The 18,865-nt window shown below is 47.3% G+C and overlaps 8 protein-coding genes across 8 annotated transcripts; 4 read left to right on the top strand and 4 right to left on the bottom strand.

Moving 5' to 3' along the window:
- Positions 1 to 397: 397 nt before the first annotated feature.
- Positions 398 to 5,050, bottom strand: SPPG_03210 (lysophospholipase). Its single transcript, XM_016751483.1, has 4 exons — positions 2,880 to 5,050; positions 1,759 to 2,810; positions 1,221 to 1,688; positions 398 to 1,162 (listed from the first exon to the last, which is right to left on the bottom strand). The coding sequence occupies exons 1-4, from the start codon at positions 4,945 to 4,947 to the stop codon at positions 503 to 505; spliced, it is 4,248 nt and encodes a 1,415-aa protein (XP_016609439.1). The 5' UTR covers positions 4,948 to 5,050; the 3' UTR covers positions 398 to 502.
- A 657-nt stretch (positions 5,051 to 5,707) lies between these two features.
- Positions 5,708 to 9,041, top strand: SPPG_03209 (uncharacterized protein; the record flags this gene model as incomplete). The annotated part of the gene is made up of 17 exons (XM_016751482.1): positions 5,708 to 5,877; positions 5,937 to 6,245; positions 6,310 to 6,359; positions 6,417 to 6,519; positions 6,598 to 6,696; positions 6,756 to 6,873; positions 6,943 to 7,066; positions 7,137 to 7,291; positions 7,354 to 7,428; positions 7,488 to 7,607; positions 7,673 to 7,797; positions 7,864 to 7,987; positions 8,044 to 8,188; positions 8,248 to 8,438; positions 8,518 to 8,652; positions 8,722 to 8,940; positions 8,994 to 9,041. Exons 1-17 carry the CDS (start codon positions 5,810 to 5,812, stop codon positions 9,039 to 9,041), a joined length of 2,208 nt encoding a protein of 735 aa, XP_016609438.1. The 5' UTR covers positions 5,708 to 5,809.
- A 104-nt stretch (positions 9,042 to 9,145) lies between these two features.
- SPPG_03208 (threonine synthase) lies at positions 9,146 to 10,972 on the top strand. Its single transcript, XM_016751481.1, has one exon. It carries the CDS (start codon positions 9,191 to 9,193, stop codon positions 10,910 to 10,912), a length of 1,722 nt encoding a protein of 573 aa, XP_016609437.1. The 5' UTR covers positions 9,146 to 9,190; the 3' UTR covers positions 10,913 to 10,972.
- An 80-nt stretch (positions 10,973 to 11,052) lies between these two features.
- On the top strand, positions 11,053 to 12,468 carry SPPG_03207 (uncharacterized protein). Its single transcript, XM_016751480.1, has 4 exons — positions 11,053 to 11,597; positions 11,704 to 11,861; positions 11,935 to 12,038; positions 12,098 to 12,468. Exons 1-4 carry the CDS (start codon positions 11,098 to 11,100, stop codon positions 12,392 to 12,394), a joined length of 1,059 nt encoding a protein of 352 aa, XP_016609436.1. The 5' UTR covers positions 11,053 to 11,097; the 3' UTR covers positions 12,395 to 12,468.
- On the bottom strand, positions 12,412 to 14,354 carry SPPG_09096 (TATA-binding protein-associated factor TAF6). The gene is made up of 9 exons (XM_016757251.1): positions 14,289 to 14,354; positions 14,128 to 14,220; positions 13,984 to 14,070; positions 13,766 to 13,919; positions 13,642 to 13,701; positions 13,311 to 13,579; positions 13,162 to 13,257; positions 12,695 to 13,087; positions 12,412 to 12,628 (listed from the first exon to the last, which is right to left on the bottom strand). Exons 1-9 carry the CDS (start codon positions 14,316 to 14,318, stop codon positions 12,464 to 12,466), a joined length of 1,347 nt encoding a protein of 448 aa, XP_016609435.1. The 5' UTR covers positions 14,319 to 14,354; the 3' UTR covers positions 12,412 to 12,463.
- A 290-nt stretch (positions 14,355 to 14,644) lies between these two features.
- SPPG_09095 (uncharacterized protein) lies at positions 14,645 to 16,196 on the bottom strand. The gene is made up of 5 exons (XM_016757250.1): positions 16,009 to 16,196; positions 15,520 to 15,951; positions 15,165 to 15,443; positions 14,871 to 15,096; positions 14,645 to 14,796 (listed from the first exon to the last, which is right to left on the bottom strand). Exons 1-5 carry the CDS (start codon positions 16,033 to 16,035, stop codon positions 14,780 to 14,782), a joined length of 981 nt encoding a protein of 326 aa, XP_016609434.1. The 5' UTR covers positions 16,036 to 16,196; the 3' UTR covers positions 14,645 to 14,779.
- Positions 16,197 to 16,366: 170 nt separating this feature from the next.
- Positions 16,367 to 17,239, top strand: SPPG_03205 (small GTP-binding protein domain). The gene is made up of 2 exons (XM_016751479.1): positions 16,367 to 16,510; positions 16,574 to 17,239. Exons 1-2 carry the CDS (start codon positions 16,493 to 16,495, stop codon positions 17,120 to 17,122), a joined length of 567 nt encoding a protein of 188 aa, XP_016609433.1. The 5' UTR covers positions 16,367 to 16,492; the 3' UTR covers positions 17,123 to 17,239.
- Positions 17,140 to 18,865, bottom strand: SPPG_03204 (uncharacterized protein; the record flags this gene model as incomplete). Its single annotated transcript, XM_016751478.1, has 1 exon — positions 17,140 to 18,865. A coding segment is annotated over one exon (1,609 nt), but the record flags the coding sequence as incomplete, so codon positions are not given.

Here is an 18,865-nt window from a genome sequence, read left to right as displayed (position 1 = left end):
CGGAGGCTTAGCCGCCAGTATAACGTAATGATGTCGTGACTGTGGCAAGGGTGATTACGAAATCTCGATCATGAACGCTCCATAACCATATGGTTGGATATATTTAAAGAGCAGAGTCACCTATGCATCGTGAGTAGCTTCTGGTTTACCTTCAGGACTTGTCTCGCAAAATAAACTGTGTCTATTGTAAAAGGAGGTATTACATATGAGGAGTCAAATGCTGTCCCACCATACCCGAAGTCTTGGGGGAAGAGCAGGAGGATGGGTGGAGAGGAATATAGCGCGCATAAATGGCAGCTGCATATTGCAACTTGGACTTGCTACCTTGTTCAATAAAGAACATATTGTGGTTTCTCAGACGCAAAATGACTTGGGATGCGACAACTGGCAAAAAAAATGCGGTCATTGAAAGCATGTATTCAGCTTGGCCTATCTAAGAAATTTTGTACCGTACAGTTGCACTGCTACTTAGCCGCTACCTACACTATAAGATACAGCACCACTAAATAGACGCCCGTCTCCCATGACGTCCCTTGCCTCCCATATCATCAACATCTTTTACTCCAAACCTCTTCCTCAGCGTTCCATCCATTTCCCATTTCTTAACAATGTCATTTCCATACTTGTATCCGACCATGAAAATATCCTTAAACTTGTCAAACTCTAGGGTTCCATATTTTTGAACAGGCGGGTTCCAATAGAAACATCCCTCTATCTGTTTCGCATCTTCCAGCTGTTTTACACTAGAGACGTAAGCCAAACGCGCTTGAATATCGGCCAGTCCCGGAATTTTGCCGTATTTCCTCGTCACATATGGTCCAAAGAATGGAAGGTACCGCTGAAGAAGGACCCACCATCCCGAAAGTGAATCGCCGTAAGTCACTGGACTCGTATCATCAACCGACCCAACATCAACCGCAATGATGGTTTCGGCTCCGTGAGATCGCATGATATCTGCAGGAAGATTGTTGAGATATCCACCATCCAGAAGCATGTTGCCATTGTCACAAAGTGGGGGGAGGTAGCCAGACAGCGACATAGATGCTCGAACATATCGCCACATATACCCAGTTTCATGAATTTCCATTCGCGACCAGGTTATGTTGGTTGTCACCGCAAAGTACGGCAACCAGCAATCTTCGATCTGGGTTTCTTTGAAGCACTGAAGAATATTTTAGCTTGAGTTTAGAGCTGTATAGCCATTGATGACGTCGTCATACCTTCCAAATACCACGATTGAACTCATGTCCAGTGAATAAGGCTGTAACCGGATATGTCAAGTCCATAATCTGCCTCCACTTTGATACAACGCGCCCAGAGAACATTTTTGCCCTCCCATAGACGCTAACGTGATCATTCTCTCGCGCATAGAGACCTCCCACAAAACTTCCAATGCTGGTACCGCCAACCATGTCGATGGGAATGCCGGCCTCCTCCAGCGCACGAATCGCTCCAATATGGGATATTCCGCGAGCACCTCCGCCCCCTAGAACAAGACCAATGGATTTCGAGAGTAGTCGGCGAGCCAGACGAGCAAAATCTGAGCGGATCCCGGTATGGAGGTGCAGGGGTGTCATTTGCTCCACATGCGGCGCCGTGATTCCTTGGAAGTGGTTGCGAAGATTGGATAGCGTATTCTTTCGTGATGATTCAGAAAGCAGGCGGGGAGTACTTAATTGCATTTGGACCTGCATTGTGAGGTGCAAAAAATTATGAGTTCCACGCTCACAGAATAAGTTTCACCGCAAGATAACATACGTGATGATGAGCGTGTACCCACACTCGGTTCTTCAACCATTGCGCCGTGCTTCCAGGGATGCACATCCGCGCCGAATGCAAAAGGACGAGCTCTTTCCGAGCCGTGATCTTCATACTAATCAAAAGGCGCTCGAATTCGCCAATTTCCGGATCTTCGTCTCCAAGTCCTACCAGGAGAATGCAATCTGCTTGTCTAACACACCTTTGCGTCCAAGGTGAGTTTACCCCACCATCTGCGACGTACAACACCATCCGATGGCTTTCTTCCTGGTCGGCAAGCCAGTTCATCAATTTTAGTCGTCCGATACGGCTAAAGGCATGTTTCCCGAGGGTATTCATAATGCTGCCATTATCCAGCATCACCACAGAAGCACCAACCAGCTTCATGGCATTATGGAGATTCCGGGCAAAGTCCGCAATTGGCACAAGTCCATTAACAGGCAAGATTGCGACAGTTCTCATGTTGACGTTCACCATGTTCTTCGAGGGATTGACGCTTTGAGGTGCGCTCCAATTTGGCTGCACAGGACCGCCAGCGCCTTTCACCGACAATCGTGAACGTGCAGCTATGATTCGAGAAATAGCTATCGTTATCTCAGGATGGCGTAAAGCCAACGCATTGAAGAAGGTTTTTGGCATTACTGCAATCTCCGTATCGCGAATGGCGTGAACTGTCGCTGGTCGGGCAGTATCGGTTAAAACCTCCATTTCCCCAACGGACTCTCCCTGACCATATTCGGCCAAGATCTCAAAGGTTGCCTTGTCATCTGCTTTCGACCGCTCGATAATGCTACGGAGTCGACCGTTAAGAACAATGTATATGGAGTCCGAAGGTTCCCCTTCACGACACAAAACTTGTCCTGCATTCACTTGATCCCATCCCAATGCCGCATCAATGTGGAAGACCAGCGGCGATAGCTGAGATGTAAGCCGCCTCGCCAATGACAACAGCACACTGGGATGTCTTTCAATATAGCGTTCCAAAACAGATTTTGGAAGGAAGCCAACATAGACATCGGTTTTCGCGCGGATTGTGACAAAAGATATATATCCTATAATGTTCAATGATTAAGCATCGGTGGGGCTGACTGTCCTGTGCCTGGATGCCACTACCAACACACCTGTAACTGCAGCCAGATATCCGGCCAATCCACCTGGCTTGATGAAAAACAAACTCCGACGATACGATCCCTCATTGAGGGGGCTTTCAGACTCTTCTCCGGCCGAGCTACGATCTTTTGGCATTGCTCGGAATGCTGGTTCAGCCGATGACCTCACTGATGCTTCCAACATTCCATCAATTACAAAATACAAGCCGGCATTCCGCTCCCCTTCCCGAATAAGTGTAGCTCCTCTTTCGTAGAACAAAATCTGGACATCAGCGCTTCCGTTATCGCTAGTAACGGACATGCGGGATGATGTCGACGCTGTATCATCAAAGTCGCTAAAGCTTGGGGACGCCCGAGGCCTGGGAGGTACTCCACCATATGCCATTGGCGACGGCTTCTGTGATGACTGAGGGGAGATAATGGACGTTGAACTGGCATCTTCCATTGGAAACATCCCAATAATCTGAGCTATGCAAGAGAAGATTGAATCCTTTAAATCAGAGTCGTCGTGATCGTTATCCAGCAGATGCCTAAAGCCTCTGCCTTCATTCCGCGGGCGGCTGACAAGGAGGCTAGGAATAGAATGGTTGGGACTATCGCGCTCAGAATCCTCCACATCGCCTTCATAGTTCTCCTCAAATTGCGTCTGCTTAACCTTGGAAGTTCGGCGTGCACGCGGGCTGGCTTTGTGAACATCACGCTTCCCACTAGTGGGACGAATACCAGCGTCTGATAGTGATCCATCTCCAATACCCCTCATCACGTTTGCCCTCTCTCGAAGACGCTGAAAATCCGCTAAACTGAAGAGATTTTCCGGAAGACCATATCCGGCAATCTCGTTCACGCGCTTCTCAATCTTTAAAAGCTCTTTTGACAACCCGAGGTAGCGATACAAGGTCATGAAAGTGACGCGTTGGAAGCGGGTAAGGATCACCTGAACCATATGGGCAGCGGCTTTCGGGAATTTCTCGGTAAGCTTTTGAAACGCTTCCGCGGGAATAACAGCAAGGGTAGTATCTGTGGCGGCGCGCGTCGCGATGTTGGCATGTACTGATCGACTGCGTGCCGGGAGAATATTAGCGGTAGCTATTCGCAGGTCCTTACGAGCGCTAGCGCTGGGGGAAATATCGGACTCAGTGTCTGGCAAATGTTGCTCATCAAATTGATTAAGAACATCTTCAGTCCCACGAGCTTCCAAAGCTGGGCGTCCAGTTGGTCCAGAGTCCGTTGCGTGCTGCGCTTTGGTCTTCATTCCCTGTGCTGATTCTGTTCGTCTCAACCCAGGAAATACTTCTTGTGACGCAGTCAAGTGCTCAGGTGGGGTATCAAAGGCGTCCGCAAGAGAATCACCTGTTGCACTGAGTGTTGAGTTCAATTCCATTTTCTCTGTGAAGACAGATAGAATGTTGAAAAGACTTGAAACTGTGCCGCCAGCGTGCACCTCATTAAGAAGGTGGTGTCCTGGCCAATCTCGTCCGACCGATGTGCCATCCTTCTCATCCATTTCAGGGGCCTGATGAAGTAATTCTTCCTCTTTGTCTTCCTGGCCCTTCACAAACACTTGCACAGTCCCATCAACTACCACGTAGAAGTCCCGAACGTCATCGTCCGACTGGAAAAGAACCTCTCCGGCCTTAAGTTTTCGTGTGCGCAAATGTCGTGCAAGCTCGTGGAACACAGCGCGATCAAGATAGCCAAATATCTTTATCGATGAGAGAAATGCGCCCATCAACTCATCCGGATAATTGATGTGATCCTTGTCATCGTCAAAGGCTGTATCGGGATGTAGGTCAAAGGATACACCAGTGATTTTTGCAACTTGAGGCGCCGGCAGCCTGGAGTATCGAGTCAAGAGACGGTATCGGACAACCAGATAAAGTGCCGTTGCGCACAATAGAAACACAACGAGAAGAGTCCAGTAATTGAATGTGATCGTCGCTGTTACAGAGTACGAGAGAAACCCGAAGAAGTGCCAGGGCACACTGAATAAGGATCTAAGGACCACTGCAACGGAAGTGAAGATAGATCCTAGCAATGACACATCTGTGTCATTCGTTCGGAGTAACTCGTTGTCCTCCATTTTACTAAAAGCAGTGGATGGAAGCTGTAAATGAAGATGAGGGTGTTTGGGAGCAGATGCTCCAAATCGCCCTCAAAATAGGTGATTCCTTGAGCGGTTGCACGCGACCTAAACGTGGAGCAAGCGTTGGGGGTCGACGACGTGACGTCACAAATCATGGACTTCAAACTGATTACGTAATATGGGGGGCTTGGTCGGAGCTTCTTCAGGCACTCTCCGTAACTAACTCGGTGACGGTCCATGCAATTGCCGATACAGGCATGAGCTCCCATAAGGAGATAGCTGATGTCCAACAGGAGCATCTATACCTGTGGTTCAGTGAAATCCCTGGCAAGACATCTAATCTAAAGTACCTTCAAGCGTTACGAACAATGAACGAGCATAGAACTGAGTTCAAGGAATAAAATTGGATTGATATTGCGAAGGGGCAGATTTGCAAACTATCCTACAGTAAATTCCTCAGGCAGCATGAGGAACCATAGATATGAACCAGTGCCCAGATGAGATATTAGTGGAAAAAGGCGCCAGACTAATGAGTATTAGTATACGTGACAGCAAGGCTTTTGCCAACTCTCAGATCTTTAAGCTGGTCGTATTTCAAGTTCTATGAGCGACATGTATCGAATATTATAAATAGAACAGTTAAGGTTTGGGGGTTTGCCCCTTTCGTACCGTTCTTTGGACTTCGCTCACCTAATAACGCGTCTAGTCGACGCGTACAAATATCCACAAAGCCAATTGCTTCAGGCGCGCACATACCAGAATTGCTACAAGAATGCGCATTGCTGGGAGAACCAGCTTTTTGGATAGAAACGAAGCGTAGTATAGGTATTCAAATCCTCATTGGGCTTGCTGAAGGAAGATGATGCGTGCAGAGTCCGTTGGGTCCTTTGACGAGGGCGACGCTATCAGATATGTTGAATCCCTGAAGTAAGTCCAGATTGCAGCCAGATCCTAATAACCTCAACAAATGCTTACCTTTCCCCAAGTCCGGAGGATATTTTATCTTATGATGCGGATTTAAGCAAGGTTACGGTCAACGCCTACGATATGCTCATGCCACGCACATCAACCGCGGGATTTGGGGACGCCAATCGTCGTGTGGGTTGGGGTTCACGGCCATGCAGTGCAAGATCGACAGGGTCCGCGACACGAACACGTTCACAGGCCAGTGATCCTCATAGCGCTAGTAATGCATCCAGCAGGATACTGTACCCTGGTGACAAGACCAAACCGAGGCTTCTGATGTCGCTATTGCAGTACATGAAAACAGAAACAAAGGTGCTCGGTGTTGATAGGTACAATACTCATCGTTTTCCGTGCAATTGGTATCAATACAACATGCTGAATAGTCATTGACAGCGCACCAGCAGGGGACAGTTGTCGACTGCAGGTTTATCGCGAGGTCTTTGGTAGGCAGTGGCGGAGAGAATCAAGGATATTCTTCAATAAACTGACGCTTCGCGTAGATCGCTTCATAGAGGAGTTCAAAACATATGAGCCCCTTCTAAGTCAAGTCAAGAACGAGTATGAAATGGCCCTGCAAGCACAACGGAGGGCTTTGGATAAATTATATCCTTTCATAGCTTTCATTCTGGTCATCAATTCTTGCTCTTTTTCTATTGCTTATTCCTTGACCGAAATGTACACAGAGCCATTGCAGGCACAGTTGGCAATACATAAATACCAGGCGGCACAAGACATGGATCGAATGCGAGAGGACGCAGATCAGAAGTTACAACAGTGCATGTATGTTGAGGCCCTCAGTACCCATTGCATAACTCAAGGAATAACAGCCATATCCTCAGGAACCGCAACCACGACCTTGAACGAAAGTCTTCCCTCCTTGAATCGGAGTTGGAGAGCCTGCGACATCAATACGGAAAGATATCTGATGAATTGATTCGGAGGGATGCACGTAACGAGGTTCGTGCGGATATGTGAGATAATGAGATTCCCTGAAGATGCGAAATCTCATTAAGTACGGTAGCGCAGGAATACGTCTCGAGCAAGATAGCAGAGATACGCGCTGAAATGGACACGTTAGAACGACGATCTCAGGAAGAGCTAAGGAGAAAAGAAGAGGAGAACTCTGAATTGCAACGTGGATTGCGAAAAGGTTGGGCATAGAGTGACTAGTAGCCAGCTTCTCAGCTAGTTGCTGACAGCGAGGTCTCCTCTGGTCCCAGCTCATGAAGATCTGGCATCAATGGTCGACGCAATGAATACATTAAACGCCTCCTATGCAAATTCGGTCACTCGAAGGCAGTATGAGGATGTCGTCAAAGAGCGTGAGGTTGCAACAAGCCTTGGGGATCAACGCTTACAAGAGTTGGAAGCACTGGTGGGATTTGAGAGTATAGGATTTCTCTAGCGCCTGTGTGACAACTCATCAAACGAAAACAGACAGCCACAAATCGAGCTCTGCAAGACCGGATTACCGAACTAGAACGTATCTTGAAAAGAGAGCAGGAGGATAAGGTTATTATCACAGTGCAGTGCGACATCATGCCCTGACTTATCGCCTTTCTTGATAATAGTATCCAGATTGGGACTATGTTCAATCAAGGTGTCCCGCAAGTGTTCAAGAATGGGGTCTACTCTGCAAAGACCGAGACTATAACGATTCTATTGTCTTACTTATCCGAGAACTGATCAAGGTATTATTGCCCAGAAGTGTATATTCGTTATTTATATAAATGCATTTCTCACTTTGTGATTTCAGGCTAAGACTGCAAAGCCCGAACTCAGACGTGAGAAAGAGCCGGACCGGGTCAGGGGTCAGATAGACTTGGAACCCCGTTTCTTTGTTGGACTCGGATTAGGGGCTGGAATACCAAAACATCTTAGGTACACATACCTCCCATCCAGCAGGCTTTGTTTCGTGTGGCTAAATATATCTGTCGTTTTTGGAAGGTTCAAAGGAAAGATCAGGAATCGCCGCTTGTCACGCAAGAACCTCTGTTTGTTGATTCGAGATATCTGGTCCGCGAAAGCCATCTATGATGCTGGTCCAAAACGAGCCGGAAATCGCTCGAGTGTAGGGCATCTAAGCTTGTGAGATTCTCGATGATTCATTACTCATTTCCCTATCAGCTGGCAGATTTTTTATACGCATATCTAAAAAAGCGGTTTGGTACTCAAGAGGCTGTAGCGGAATGGGGTTATAATATTCATGAGGCCTGCAAGAAGCACCAATTTCAAAGTGTCGAGTGTCAGCTGTTTTACAACGTTCTGACAGGTATTCTACTGTCGTCGTCATGTAATAAGATTGTGGAACTGATTGTTGCGCCCACTTAGATGCGCTGGACGAGGAAGTTTACCATCAACAATCACGCAAAATTGAGCGACTAAAAACGCTTTTCTACCGATTGGACGTAGAAGTACACGAAGGGAAAGTCAGGGGGATTATATCAAAGCAAGAAGCCATGTCAGCCTTAAAGCAGCACTGGCCAACGAAGGGAGATCAGCAGTTTGAGCAGCTTCAGAACGTAAGAACTGCGCTTTCAGAAGCGCAAAACTGTGACAATATCGCTTCATAGAACACTAAATGCTTTTGGCTTCGAAAAGGCCCTTGACGCAGACCAACCTGGTGGCACGCTGACTTACCGTTGGCTCTTCCAGCCAGAATCTGAAAGTCTTTTCTTGGATATTGTACGGGAACAAGAGATGGAGAGTAGAGAGGCGTACGTGACGGGGTTATCGGTGAGTTTCATAATGGATATAGAACACTGATCTAAGAAAGAGAAGCATATGACGATGCCCCGTTTATAGGACCTATTGGGTACAAGTATCCGAATGGAGGCAGAAAAGACTAGAAGCAAGGAAGCACAAACGTTTCGTCTCACTGCTTTAGACTATTCACGTGCAATAGCACGATTTGATCCAGGGCTATCAAAACAAGGCATTGATGAGCTTTTGGGCAGAGGCTTCGGCGTCCGTCCACAGGATCTTAAGATGAGAACGTCACTGGAAGTTGAAAAGTTCTTGAAGGTAATTAGTCATCATTGGCTCAGAAATGCACTTTTGCTCATATGCGTTTGCAGAACCTGCGTCGTGGAGTGGTCGGTCAAGGTTCAGACGAGCCAATATAAGTAAACGCTTACATAATATGAAATGTGAATATTTGGTTGGAGTCATCTAAACCATCTGAAACCATATCTGGCCAGATCTTTGAGACACTCCAGTAGCTTGCGGTGGGGAAGGTTTTCTCGTGTTCCATCCCACAAAAATCTAGATTGCAATGCGTTACCGTTCAACGAGAGGGAAGTCAACGAACCTCTCTTTTGAGGAGGCGGTCTTTGAAGGTCTGGCGACCGACGGAGGACTTTACATTCCACACCATGTTCCTACAGTGCCACTCTCTGAGATCCTCTCGTGGGCAGACCTGCCCTTTCCAAAGCTGGCAGCTAAGATCTTTCGCAAATTCATTGCAGAGCAGGAAATACCCGACAAGGATCTGGAGGATATATTGACTCGCTCATTCGCCACCTTTTCTACCCCGGAAGTCACTCCATTGACAAAGTTGCCTAACGTGCGGCCAGAACTAGGCAATCACAACTTCGATAATCTCTATGTGTTGGAGCTCTTCCGTGGGCCTACATTTGCCTTCAAGGATGTGGCATTGCAGGTTCTCGGGAATCTGTTCGAGTACTTTCTAGCCAGAAGGAACAGAGGAAGTGTTGAGCAATATGGCATCACTGTGTTGGGGGCCACCAGTGGAGACACCGGTGGTGCTGCCATCTATGGGCTGCGAGGGAAGAAGAATGTAAATGTCTTCATTCTTCACCCCAAAGGTCGTATCTCGCCTGTGCAAGAGCAGCAGATGACCAGTGTTCTCGATGAAAATGTCCACAACGTGGCTGTGGAAGGTACCTTTGACGATTGTCAGGATATTGTAAAGACACTCTTCGGAGACGAACCATTTCGGCGACGATTCCACCTTGCTGCCATCAACTCGATCAACTGGGCACGTATCCTTGCTCAAACCACCTACTACTTCTACTCGTACTTCACACTGTTAAAGCGCATTGGTGCGCCTTCCGGTGCAACAAGTTATGCAGCGTTGACCAAAGTTCAATACAGTGTGCCCACTGGAAATTTTGGCGATATTCTGGCAGGGTATTATGCCGTCCGAATGGGTCTTCCGATTGAAAGACTTATTGTTGCTACTAATGAGAACGACATCCTACATCGATTCTTCCAGACCGGAAGATACGAGAAGAAGAAGGCCGGCTCTGGGGATGAAGAAGTACGACAAACTCTGTCTCCTGCTATGGACATTTTAGTGAGCTCGAACTTTGAGCGACTCATATGGTACCTTTCCCGAGGCGATGGTCGACATACAGGAGCGGACGCTGAGACGGAAGAAAAGGCGCAAGTCGCCAGTGCCACTATCGCTCAATGGATGTCCGACTTAAAAGCGAAGGGTGGTTTCAGCGTTCCGGAAGATGTACTCGCCCGTGCAAAGGAGGTTTTCTCGTCATTTTGCACGTCTGACGCACAGACTACGGACGCCATACAACGATATTATCACCACCAGTTCAGCCTGCCTTATGAGCCCACCCCTTCACATGCCGGCGCAGATTCGGGATGCCCGGCTTATGTACTGGACCCTCACACGGCGGTTGGAGTTGTGGCTGCGGAGAATTTCATTCAGAACGGAGGATCCGCTACTGCCTATACCATCTGCTTATCCACTGCAAGCCCCGGCAAATTCCCTGAGGCTGTGCTGAAGGCGATAAATGAGAATGTACCGAATACTTCATTACAGAGAGGGTTTAAGGCAGTTAGTTATGCAGATATTGCCCCACGTCAGCTAGTGGAATTGGAAGGACTGCCAAAACGCTGCGTAGACATCTCGACTGACGGAGGAAAGAAGGAACTTGGGCTAGAAGGAGTGAGGAACACTATAGAGGAGAAAGTAGGAGCTGGTTTTCCAGCCGTGGCGGCCGCAAAGATTTAAAATGGATGTATTATATGAATCAACTATATTGCAATAGCAATTTTCTGTCGCTACTCGAAAGTTCAGTTTTGTATTTGACATATTCTGGGCTGTGATCCTTGCAATCTGGTGGCACAGCAGACCACTCTTCGATAGTCCCGACCTGAAGTTTCACCGCGGAACCGCATTTCTTTGACCAAACTACCATGTCTTCTTCACGCTTCTTTGGAAATGACGGTGGTTCATATGTAGCACTCAACCCCCTCTCGCGGACATCACGGTCCCCATCGCCGCAGTCTGACTTTGACGATCCACTCGTGTTTGCGACTTTCTCAGGTGCCGAGGCAAATGCCAGGAGGACACATACAAAGCACGTACGAAGACGAAGTGCAGAACCCCTCACTATCAGCACATCCAAGACCTTTGTACCATTACGTAGAAGCTTGGAAGTCGAGGAAGATGGAGATATCGAAGAGGACGGTTTGGGACACGACGAAGGGACCGCTGTTGTGTCATTGCTCACGGGCGCAACCAGTCCACGAAGATTTGGCTCAGACAGTAGGGAAAAGCGAGGAGCAGAGCAGTTGCCAGAGCAAGAATTCCTCAATCTCATCCTGCATCAAGCGAATTTGGATGACGCACAAGAACTATGTCGGGCAAGATTGGATTATCTATTAAAGACGGACGATGCTCGAAAGCTGCAGAGGTAGGAAATTATTGAGGTTGGTAAGGTTGCCAATGTGCAATCGGATAGTTTGGGCTGTGGGTCGATACTACATGTTCTCATTTCCACTGCTCTTTACTTTATGCAGAACCCCATTTTACAAAGTTGCCCTTTACCGATCTCCCGCTATCCTCACGACCCTACTGCTAGAAATGCTCGTGGGCGCAATAGTGTCAAGTTATGCAGACGTCTTAGATCGACATATCCTACTGACAGCCTTCACACCAGTATTATCAAGCATGTCTGGTACATCCATCCTGATCTTTCTGTTTAACGTTTTCCATTCCATTACAATACTGAATTGCATAATCATGGTTAGGTAATATCGGCCTCCAAGCATCCACAACCACACTTCGTGCTCTTGCAACGGGCCATGCATCAAATTCTGACTGGCAGGACGTAATGCGAGTTATGCTTAAAGAAGTAGGTGCATTCCTAGAACGGACACGGCGAATTTCATTACAGTCCTAATCCTACTACAGTTTTTTTCGGCGCTCGTCATTGCAGTCGTATCCTGTTTTGCCCTGATTGGAATAGGACTAGCGTGGAGTAAAAGCTTGAGTTTTGCATTAGTGACGGGATTCAGTATCTTGATTAGCTCGTCATTTGGGGGTATTGTTGGGTGTCTCGGGCCGATGTTGTTCAAGAAGTTAGGTGTAGATCCAGCATTAACGGCTGGGCCCTTTGAGACTGCCGTTCAGGACATGGTCGCGTATTCTGCTTACCTTGGTTTAGCTAGCAAGTTCTTACCAGGACCTGTAAATACGACGAGCGATTAGCGCGCAACTGGGACTCTGGTGTTACTACTTTTGCCAGCTTTTTAAATTAATTCCAAGGCAAAGACGGTTTTATCTTAACCCGTTGGCCGAAGGGTACAGCTCATGCCATATGCTATGAGCCAAAAAGCCGTATGATGACCGAACTTCCTCCAGTAGAGCATCTCCCTCGGTGACTAATTGCCCACTATTTCTTCTCTCCTCCATGTCCCGCCGAATGTGATCCGCGACAGTTCCCTAGACATCGGTCACGACTTAGAAACAACGGAAATGCATAGAAATGACAGAAATTCATATGCTCACCACCAAGGCTTCCCGACACTTCTCGGCTTCCATCTTTCGAACCGCTTGAGGACCGTCATCTTCCATTGCATTCAAATCGTCCTGTATGCGATCCCCAAATGCTTTCACGTTGGGTAGTAACAGTACTCGCACTGCCTCTGGTCCTAGGGCTGCTAGACCTACAATCGCTCCGTAGTTCGTACTTAGCGGCTTAAGAGGATCCAGAAATGCCCGCAATAATGTCTTGGTGATGCGGGGTTGCAGGCTTTGATACGTCGCTCCATATTGATTGCATATGTACGATATTAATTTGGCAGCATATGTTCGAAGCGTCCAGTGATCATCTGTTGCTGGATCTGCACATAATCTCTTTGCCACAATACATGTTAGAATATTGGGGATGAGTTGATGTAGCTAGAAATGACAAATATTGATCAATGTGAGTATGATAAGTCTTCCATAAAACGGTCGGTGTATGTGACTCTTACATATGGTTCGACGAAGAGGTTGTTATTATGCAAGATTGCTCTTATTAAGCGCATCATTGAATGGGTTATATCGAGTTTGCGCATATTTTGGGTGACCTAGGGACAAGCGTCAAATGGCTGCCAAATGTATATGTACCCTGTCTACGTACTTGCTCAGCGATGAATTGGATCAGGTAGGGGAGTAAGGGCTGAATTCCTGGATCCTTCGAGATGCTCTCAACAGCCAAAGATCGCAATTCTTCTGAGCCACTCGTCACAGCTTCAGTGACCTTCTCGTAGTAAATCTGCAATTCTTTCGTGAGAACGGCTTTCACCAATGTTTCTGCTGGCGCTTCCCCGCTTATGGAAACTGGAGCAGAGATCTGTTCCGCCGGAGCTGGTGCGGCGGTGGCAGGTTTGAGTTTACGCTCTTGCAACTCTGAGCGGGCTATGCTTTAGCGAGCCATGGCAGCTATCAAGAAAATATACGGACAAACATACCAGCAGGTGTAGGATTTTGAACAATGGCAGGTTGAACTCCGTCAATGGCCAGCCAATGAGCTGAGAACATTATCCACACGTATGAGCCTCCATGTTACTGATTTCTTTGCACAATTCCACTCACCAGTATAGGTAACCTCCAAGGGAACAGGAGGTAATGGTGCATTTAAGATGTCTTCCAAATCCAGCTCCTGGTCCTCGACATAATATATTTGCTGTGTGCCTTGCGTGATCAGGTTGAACCGAGACGATTTGCCTGATTCCCACCCATATAATGGCTGTTCGTATTTTCCAGTAACTAATCAGACGGCCATCGTCGCACCTTATGTAACGAATACTGACCTCCACATTCCGCACACGAAGGGCATAATTAATATCATCCGAGTGGAGCTTTTGCCGTTTGGCATGGCGCATAAACTTTCCAGCTTCCTAAAAGGAAACCTCGGTCGGTATCGAGCAAGTGTTCGAAACGACGAATCGTCATACATGAATGATCTCCCGTAATCTGTACTCTACATCCTGGACAAGCGCATTGGCAATTTCGTCCTTCAGTGAGATTCCAGCTGTATCTGCAATGGCCTACGCGACAGGTTGAGAGAACATGAAGTGCAGTTCAATATGATATGACAAGTATATGTCTTGTTTACCTGGACGCTCTCCTTGGCTAGAACGCTCATTGTATATACGCCAAATATTCTGAGCAAATGTCGACGTTTCAAAGCAGTAGTGTATTAGGTGACAGTGGTGAGCAACGTGACCGGGCCGCAAAGTTAGGGCACAGCACGATTGATTACGTTGGACGTTGGACATGCGCTCACATGCAGAATAGGAAGGCTGGGCTCTCGGGAATGATATTTTAATGCAGCCGCAATTGAACATGGCGGTAACGATCGCCATAGAAGTCGATCAATAGCACTTCGCCTGTTGTTTTCATTAAACATTCATGGCACACGGAACTTCGTGCAGCGCTTGCACCTCACTACCACAATTTGAAACTTGCAATACCGGCTTTACCTACAGCTTATCATTATTGACAATAACTTGAAAATCGAAAATCGATGCCACCCCCGACCAATCCTCTACTATCAATCTTATATATTCCATCAATCTGAATCGAGTCTCTTTTGCGCCAGGAAGATTATTTTCTGCCAATTCCTGCAAAGTCGCAGAAATAAGTTGCTGATCTTAGTACTAAGCAGGTTGGCTATCCGCAGAATAATAAAACTCACCAAAATAGACTGCCAATGCCACTGCCACGCACAGTAGCAACAAGCAGCAAATGATAATGCACATCTTTTTTCTGCTCTTTTTCTGTAGTTTTATTGCCTTGGAAAGCGCTTGTGTGCCTTGTTCTGTGTGTTCCGCGGCATTGCTGACATGCACCTCGATTTGGTTCAACATCTCCCCCTGAGCGCTGACCAACACTGCCATGTCCATGAACAATTGTTGCAGTTCCTGAATTCAGATAATCGAGGGTAAGTTTCATTACGAACACAAGTCAACAATTTCGCGCGGAAACTGACAATAATGCTTTGTTCAATCCGAATGATGTCTTGATGTCGGTCCTGAATGTCCTGTAAAGCCCGTCGTGCCTCTCCCCTCTGTCCCGATTGCATTATCTGTTGTGCAAAAATGGGCCCTTGCTGTCCGTCCATCATCTTGTCAACTTCTTCGGGAGTCGCTTGTGGTTTGACAATAAGGAATTGCCGTTGAAGTCGTTGCTTGTATTTTTCTTGATACTTTGTTTGGATGGCTTTATAGTCATTCATGACATCCAGGAATTTTTTGGTTGTTGCGCCGTGCTAATGGGTTGCCCAAAAAAGGACAAGAGCAAAGTTTGTTATATGCGGGCAGATGCACATGAGAGTGTGTGAGTACCTGGCTGATCCGGATTCGCGCATCGCTTTCCTGTCCAGGCTTTTTGGCCATGGCTTTGTTGTCCCCATCCATGGCCTTCAACTTGGCCCGTATTTCCGCTGACAGCTTGTTCGTTCGGTCCATCACCCTGTCCAGCTCCTTGGCATTCTGTTTTGTTTCCTCATCACTGATTATATTCAGCGCCTTTTGATGTAGTCCTTCAATATTCTCAATATTCCGTCGAATCGCGGCAATCTGATCTTTGATTGACGATATCTCGTCGAAGAAGGCTCTCATGGCAGGACTTTCTCCGCCTTCCCCTTTTTCCAGGTCTGGTTGATGGAGTGCATCGCCCTTTTTCTTGTCCTTTTTCTCTTCCTTGCCTTTCTTCGCGGATGGTGCGGCCTCTTCAACGGTCTCTCGGAGAGGTGAGCTATCTGCTGGGGTTTGCCCCTAGAAGGACGTCATCCTACAAGCACCGTGATAAACATGTTCACATCGGACCTTTACCTTTAGGTCTAGCATTCGGTCACGCATGTTGACCCTCTTCGTGGAGAAACAATAAAGGGAAGCTAGTTGTAGCAGGTAAAGCACGAAACAGGAAAATACGCACCGAGAAACTCGCAGCTCAAAAGACGGAACGCGACGACACCACCTCAATGCTCTCACGATCTCGTGAACTGCGGGTTTCCCGTGTTCCTTGTCGTAATCTTCTTGCAAGTATCAAAATAGAAACTCAGAACTCTCCGACATGCTCTTTGCTTACGATATGCACTGCAATTGCACTTTGATGGTGGTTGGATGGTGGTTTGATGGTCAAGTGAAGTCGCGCGGAGACACGTCATACAATCCGCATTCATTTGCCAACAGCAAACGCTCGAAATGAAACTTCAGGGTTACTGGCCATAGTTTCGAAATTTACATTATCCTGAAGCATCATTAAGGAATAAAAGGACGGCAACTTAGCGAATAGAAAGAGATTAGCTTCTGAGAGATGGCATCCCCACCGAAGGTATTTTACTGAAGACTCAACGAGAGTCTACCATTCGCAAACTCATTTCATATTGCCAAATAGGTGCGCAAAATAGCTGTTCTAGGCTCCAGAGCAGTCGGGAAGTCCTCTCTAACTGTCCAATTTGTCGAAAACCATTTTGCGGAGACATACTATCCAACCATCGAGAATACATTCACAAAGACTGTCCGTCACCCAACAACTCACCAAGAATACGCGCTTGAAATCTACGACACCGCAGGACAAGACGAGTATTCAATCTTGAACTCCAAACATGCCCTTGGGATTCATGGCTACGTCATTGTATATTCGATTGCGAGCAGAGCGTCCTTTGAAATGTGTTCAGTTGTTCGAGATAAGATTCTGAACTATACTGGGATGGAATGGGTTCCGATGGTGCTGGTAGCAAATAAGTTAGATCTGCAAATGCAGAGACAAGTTTCAACGGAAGAAGGGGAAAGACTGGCGAAGGAATGGAGGTGCTCTTTCGTGGAGTGCAGTGCAAAAATGAATCAAGGCGTAGCAAAGGCGTTTGAAACGATGTTGAGTGAGATTGAAAAGCAATCGAAAGGCGATGCAGAGCCGCCCAAGAAGGGGTGTATGATTCAATGAAAACGAGGATTGCCGGACGCATGTCTCTAGAAAGTCTTTCGCTTGTGTTTCTTGATTATTCCTCTACCGATTGTGTGTACGTGTAAATACAAATTATATGCTATATCTTACTCCATATGCATGAAATCCCGCCCTCATCTGCCTTTCTTCCCACCCCCTTTACCACCCTTTTTGGTGGTATCAACAGCACTCATGACTTTAACTTTCCCGAGCATCGAATTGATCAATTCCATCTCTGGTATTGCCTTTATCAGATCCTTTTGTCTTTTTGCTGCATCAACAATTGAATTTTGTTCTTCTCCATCGTTATCTTCAACACTATTCGTTTCTCCACCTCGTCCTCTACCGCGCTTACTTACAGCACGACTTTCCTCGTCTGTTGCTATCGCCACAAATGCAGATACAGCAGATTTTGTTGCCTTTCCTTTTTTCAGACTGCCTGGGAGGAGCTTAACCTTGTATTTGTAGCGCTGAAGTGCGGACCATGGTGCGCACACTGGAATTGCGTGAAGAAGAATATCAGCAGGATGGGGCTGGCCAGTGAGAGAGTCGAGAAAGGTAAGGTTGGATTCTTCTTCCGGGAGAAACGCGACATTTTCTTCTTCGAGCATCCGTCGCAGTTCGGCAGAGTCTGAGGCCGTTGAGCCTCGGCGGCTTGGCAGTGTTGTCTCATCTTCCATATCTGCTGCACGTGCCGTATCATCATCCGCAGAGGCTACATCGTCTTCTGGGTGTACTTCCACGTCCTGATTTGTAATACGTGTGTCGGCATTCTGATCGAGCCGTTGCATCCTTCTAGGTACATCCGATTTTCGCTGTTGCTTGTGCTGTGCAGCTTGCTTCCGAGCCGCCTCTGCCTGGGCTTTAGCTTTCTTGCCCTTCGGTTGTGGCCCCTTGTTACTCCCCAAAATCTCTAACATCAGCTGACGGTCCTCCTCGTCCTGATCGGCATACTTGTCCTTCAGTTTCTTTAACTTTCCCTTTTTACCTCGGATAGCTTGCTGCTTCTCCTGCTCGGGTTGTTCAACCTTTGCACTCCCCTTGCTCTTCAAACCACGAGCTTTTGTCGATGCTGTTGATCCTGCCTCGGAAGACCGATCCGACTCGTTCAAATCAGGCGCACCCTTACGCTGCTTCTTCATCTCTCGTCGCTCTTTAGCACTTAGATATTTCTTGCTTTGTTGGCCATCGTCCAGCGAAGTTTCAATCGTCGCTCCATCGAGTGGCTCATTCTCGTCTCCGACTTCAGCTAGCCCATACTTATCCTCTATTGTCATCTGAATGGATAGCAGAGAATCGTCGCTCTTCGTCATTTCATAATGTCCCTCTGATTGTTGAGCATTTATGTTGTTGGCACCATTGACAGGCTCATCGCAATTTACATTCGCGTCAACCTGATTAAGCACATCCTCATCCTCACCATCCACCGCCTTGCCTTCGTCTCTCCCATCCACTACGCTGTCCAACCGAGGCTGTTCATCCAACTCTTGGTTACCATCCCTACCCCATGGTCTTCTCTCCCAATAATGTCGGCCCACGCTAGTCTCATCCACTCTGAACAGAATACCAAAGCCATAAACTAGTTGGACTGGAGGAAGCCAATTTTTCTTGCCTCTGATCATAAAACTTCCAGTCGTCAAATATTCCCCGGTTGGCGCAGTCTTACTCACTTGATGATCATAGACCCACCAAGCACTTGTTACTATTTTGGCGTCCCATGCTCTCGATTGGCACACCGACATG

Source organism: Spizellomyces punctatus (genome assembly GCF_000182565.1).
Source record: "Spizellomyces punctatus DAOM BR117 chromosome Unknown supercont1.5, whole genome shotgun sequence".
In the NCBI taxonomy this organism is placed as follows: Eukaryota; Fungi; Chytridiomycota; class Chytridiomycetes; order Spizellomycetales; family Spizellomycetaceae; genus Spizellomyces; species Spizellomyces punctatus.
Note: the sequence above shows the minus strand (reverse complement) of the source record. Positions and strands in the feature narration are given on the sequence as shown.

Bases quoted from the DNA above. Each gene is read 5' to 3' on its own strand.
- SPPG_09096 (XM_016757251.1), bottom strand. From the start codon at position 14,318: ATGAGCGTTCTAGCCAAGGAGAGCGTCCAG. The intron at 14,071-14,127 runs GTATGACGATTC...GTTTCCTTTTAG, and splicing joins GATTACGGGAGATCATTCAT to GAAGCTGGAAAGTTTATGCG. The intron at 13,702-13,765 runs GTGAGTGGAATT...TAATGTTCTCAG, and splicing joins CTTGGAGGTTACCTATACTG to CTCATTGGCTGGCCATTGAC.
- SPPG_03207 (XM_016751480.1), top strand. From the start codon at position 11,098: ATGTCTTCTTCACGCTTCTTTGGAAATGACGGTGGTTCATATGTAGCA. The intron at 11,598-11,703 runs GTAGGAAATTAT...TACTTTATGCAG, and splicing joins GATGCTCGAAAGCTGCAGAG to AACCCCATTTTACAAAGTTG. The intron at 11,862-11,934 runs GTACATCCATCC...AATCATGGTTAG, and splicing joins AGTATTATCAAGCATGTCTG to GTAATATCGGCCTCCAAGCA.
- SPPG_09095 (XM_016757250.1), bottom strand. From the start codon at position 16,035: ATGCGTGACCGAATGCTAGACCTAAAG. The intron at 15,444-15,519 runs GTACTCACACAC...GCAACCCATTAG, and splicing joins CGCGAATCCGGATCAGCCAG to CACGGCGCAACAACCAAAAA. The intron at 15,097-15,164 runs GTCAGTTTCCGC...ATCTGAATTCAG, and splicing joins GGATTGAACAAAGCATTATT to GAACTGCAACAATTGTTCAT.
- SPPG_03208 (XM_016751481.1), top strand. From the start codon at position 9,191: ATGCGTTACCGTTCAACGAGAGGGAAGTCAACGAACCTCTCTTTTGAG.
- SPPG_03210 (XM_016751483.1), bottom strand. From the start codon at position 4,947: ATGGAGGACAACGAGTTACTCCGAACGAATGACACAGATGTGTCATTG. The intron at 1,689-1,758 runs GTATGTTATCTT...CTCACAATGCAG, and splicing joins GGGTACACGCTCATCATCAC to GTCCAAATGCAATTAAGTAC. The intron at 1,163-1,220 runs GTATGACGACGT...AATATTCTTCAG, and splicing joins TCAATCGTGGTATTTGGAAG to TGCTTCAAAGAAACCCAGAT.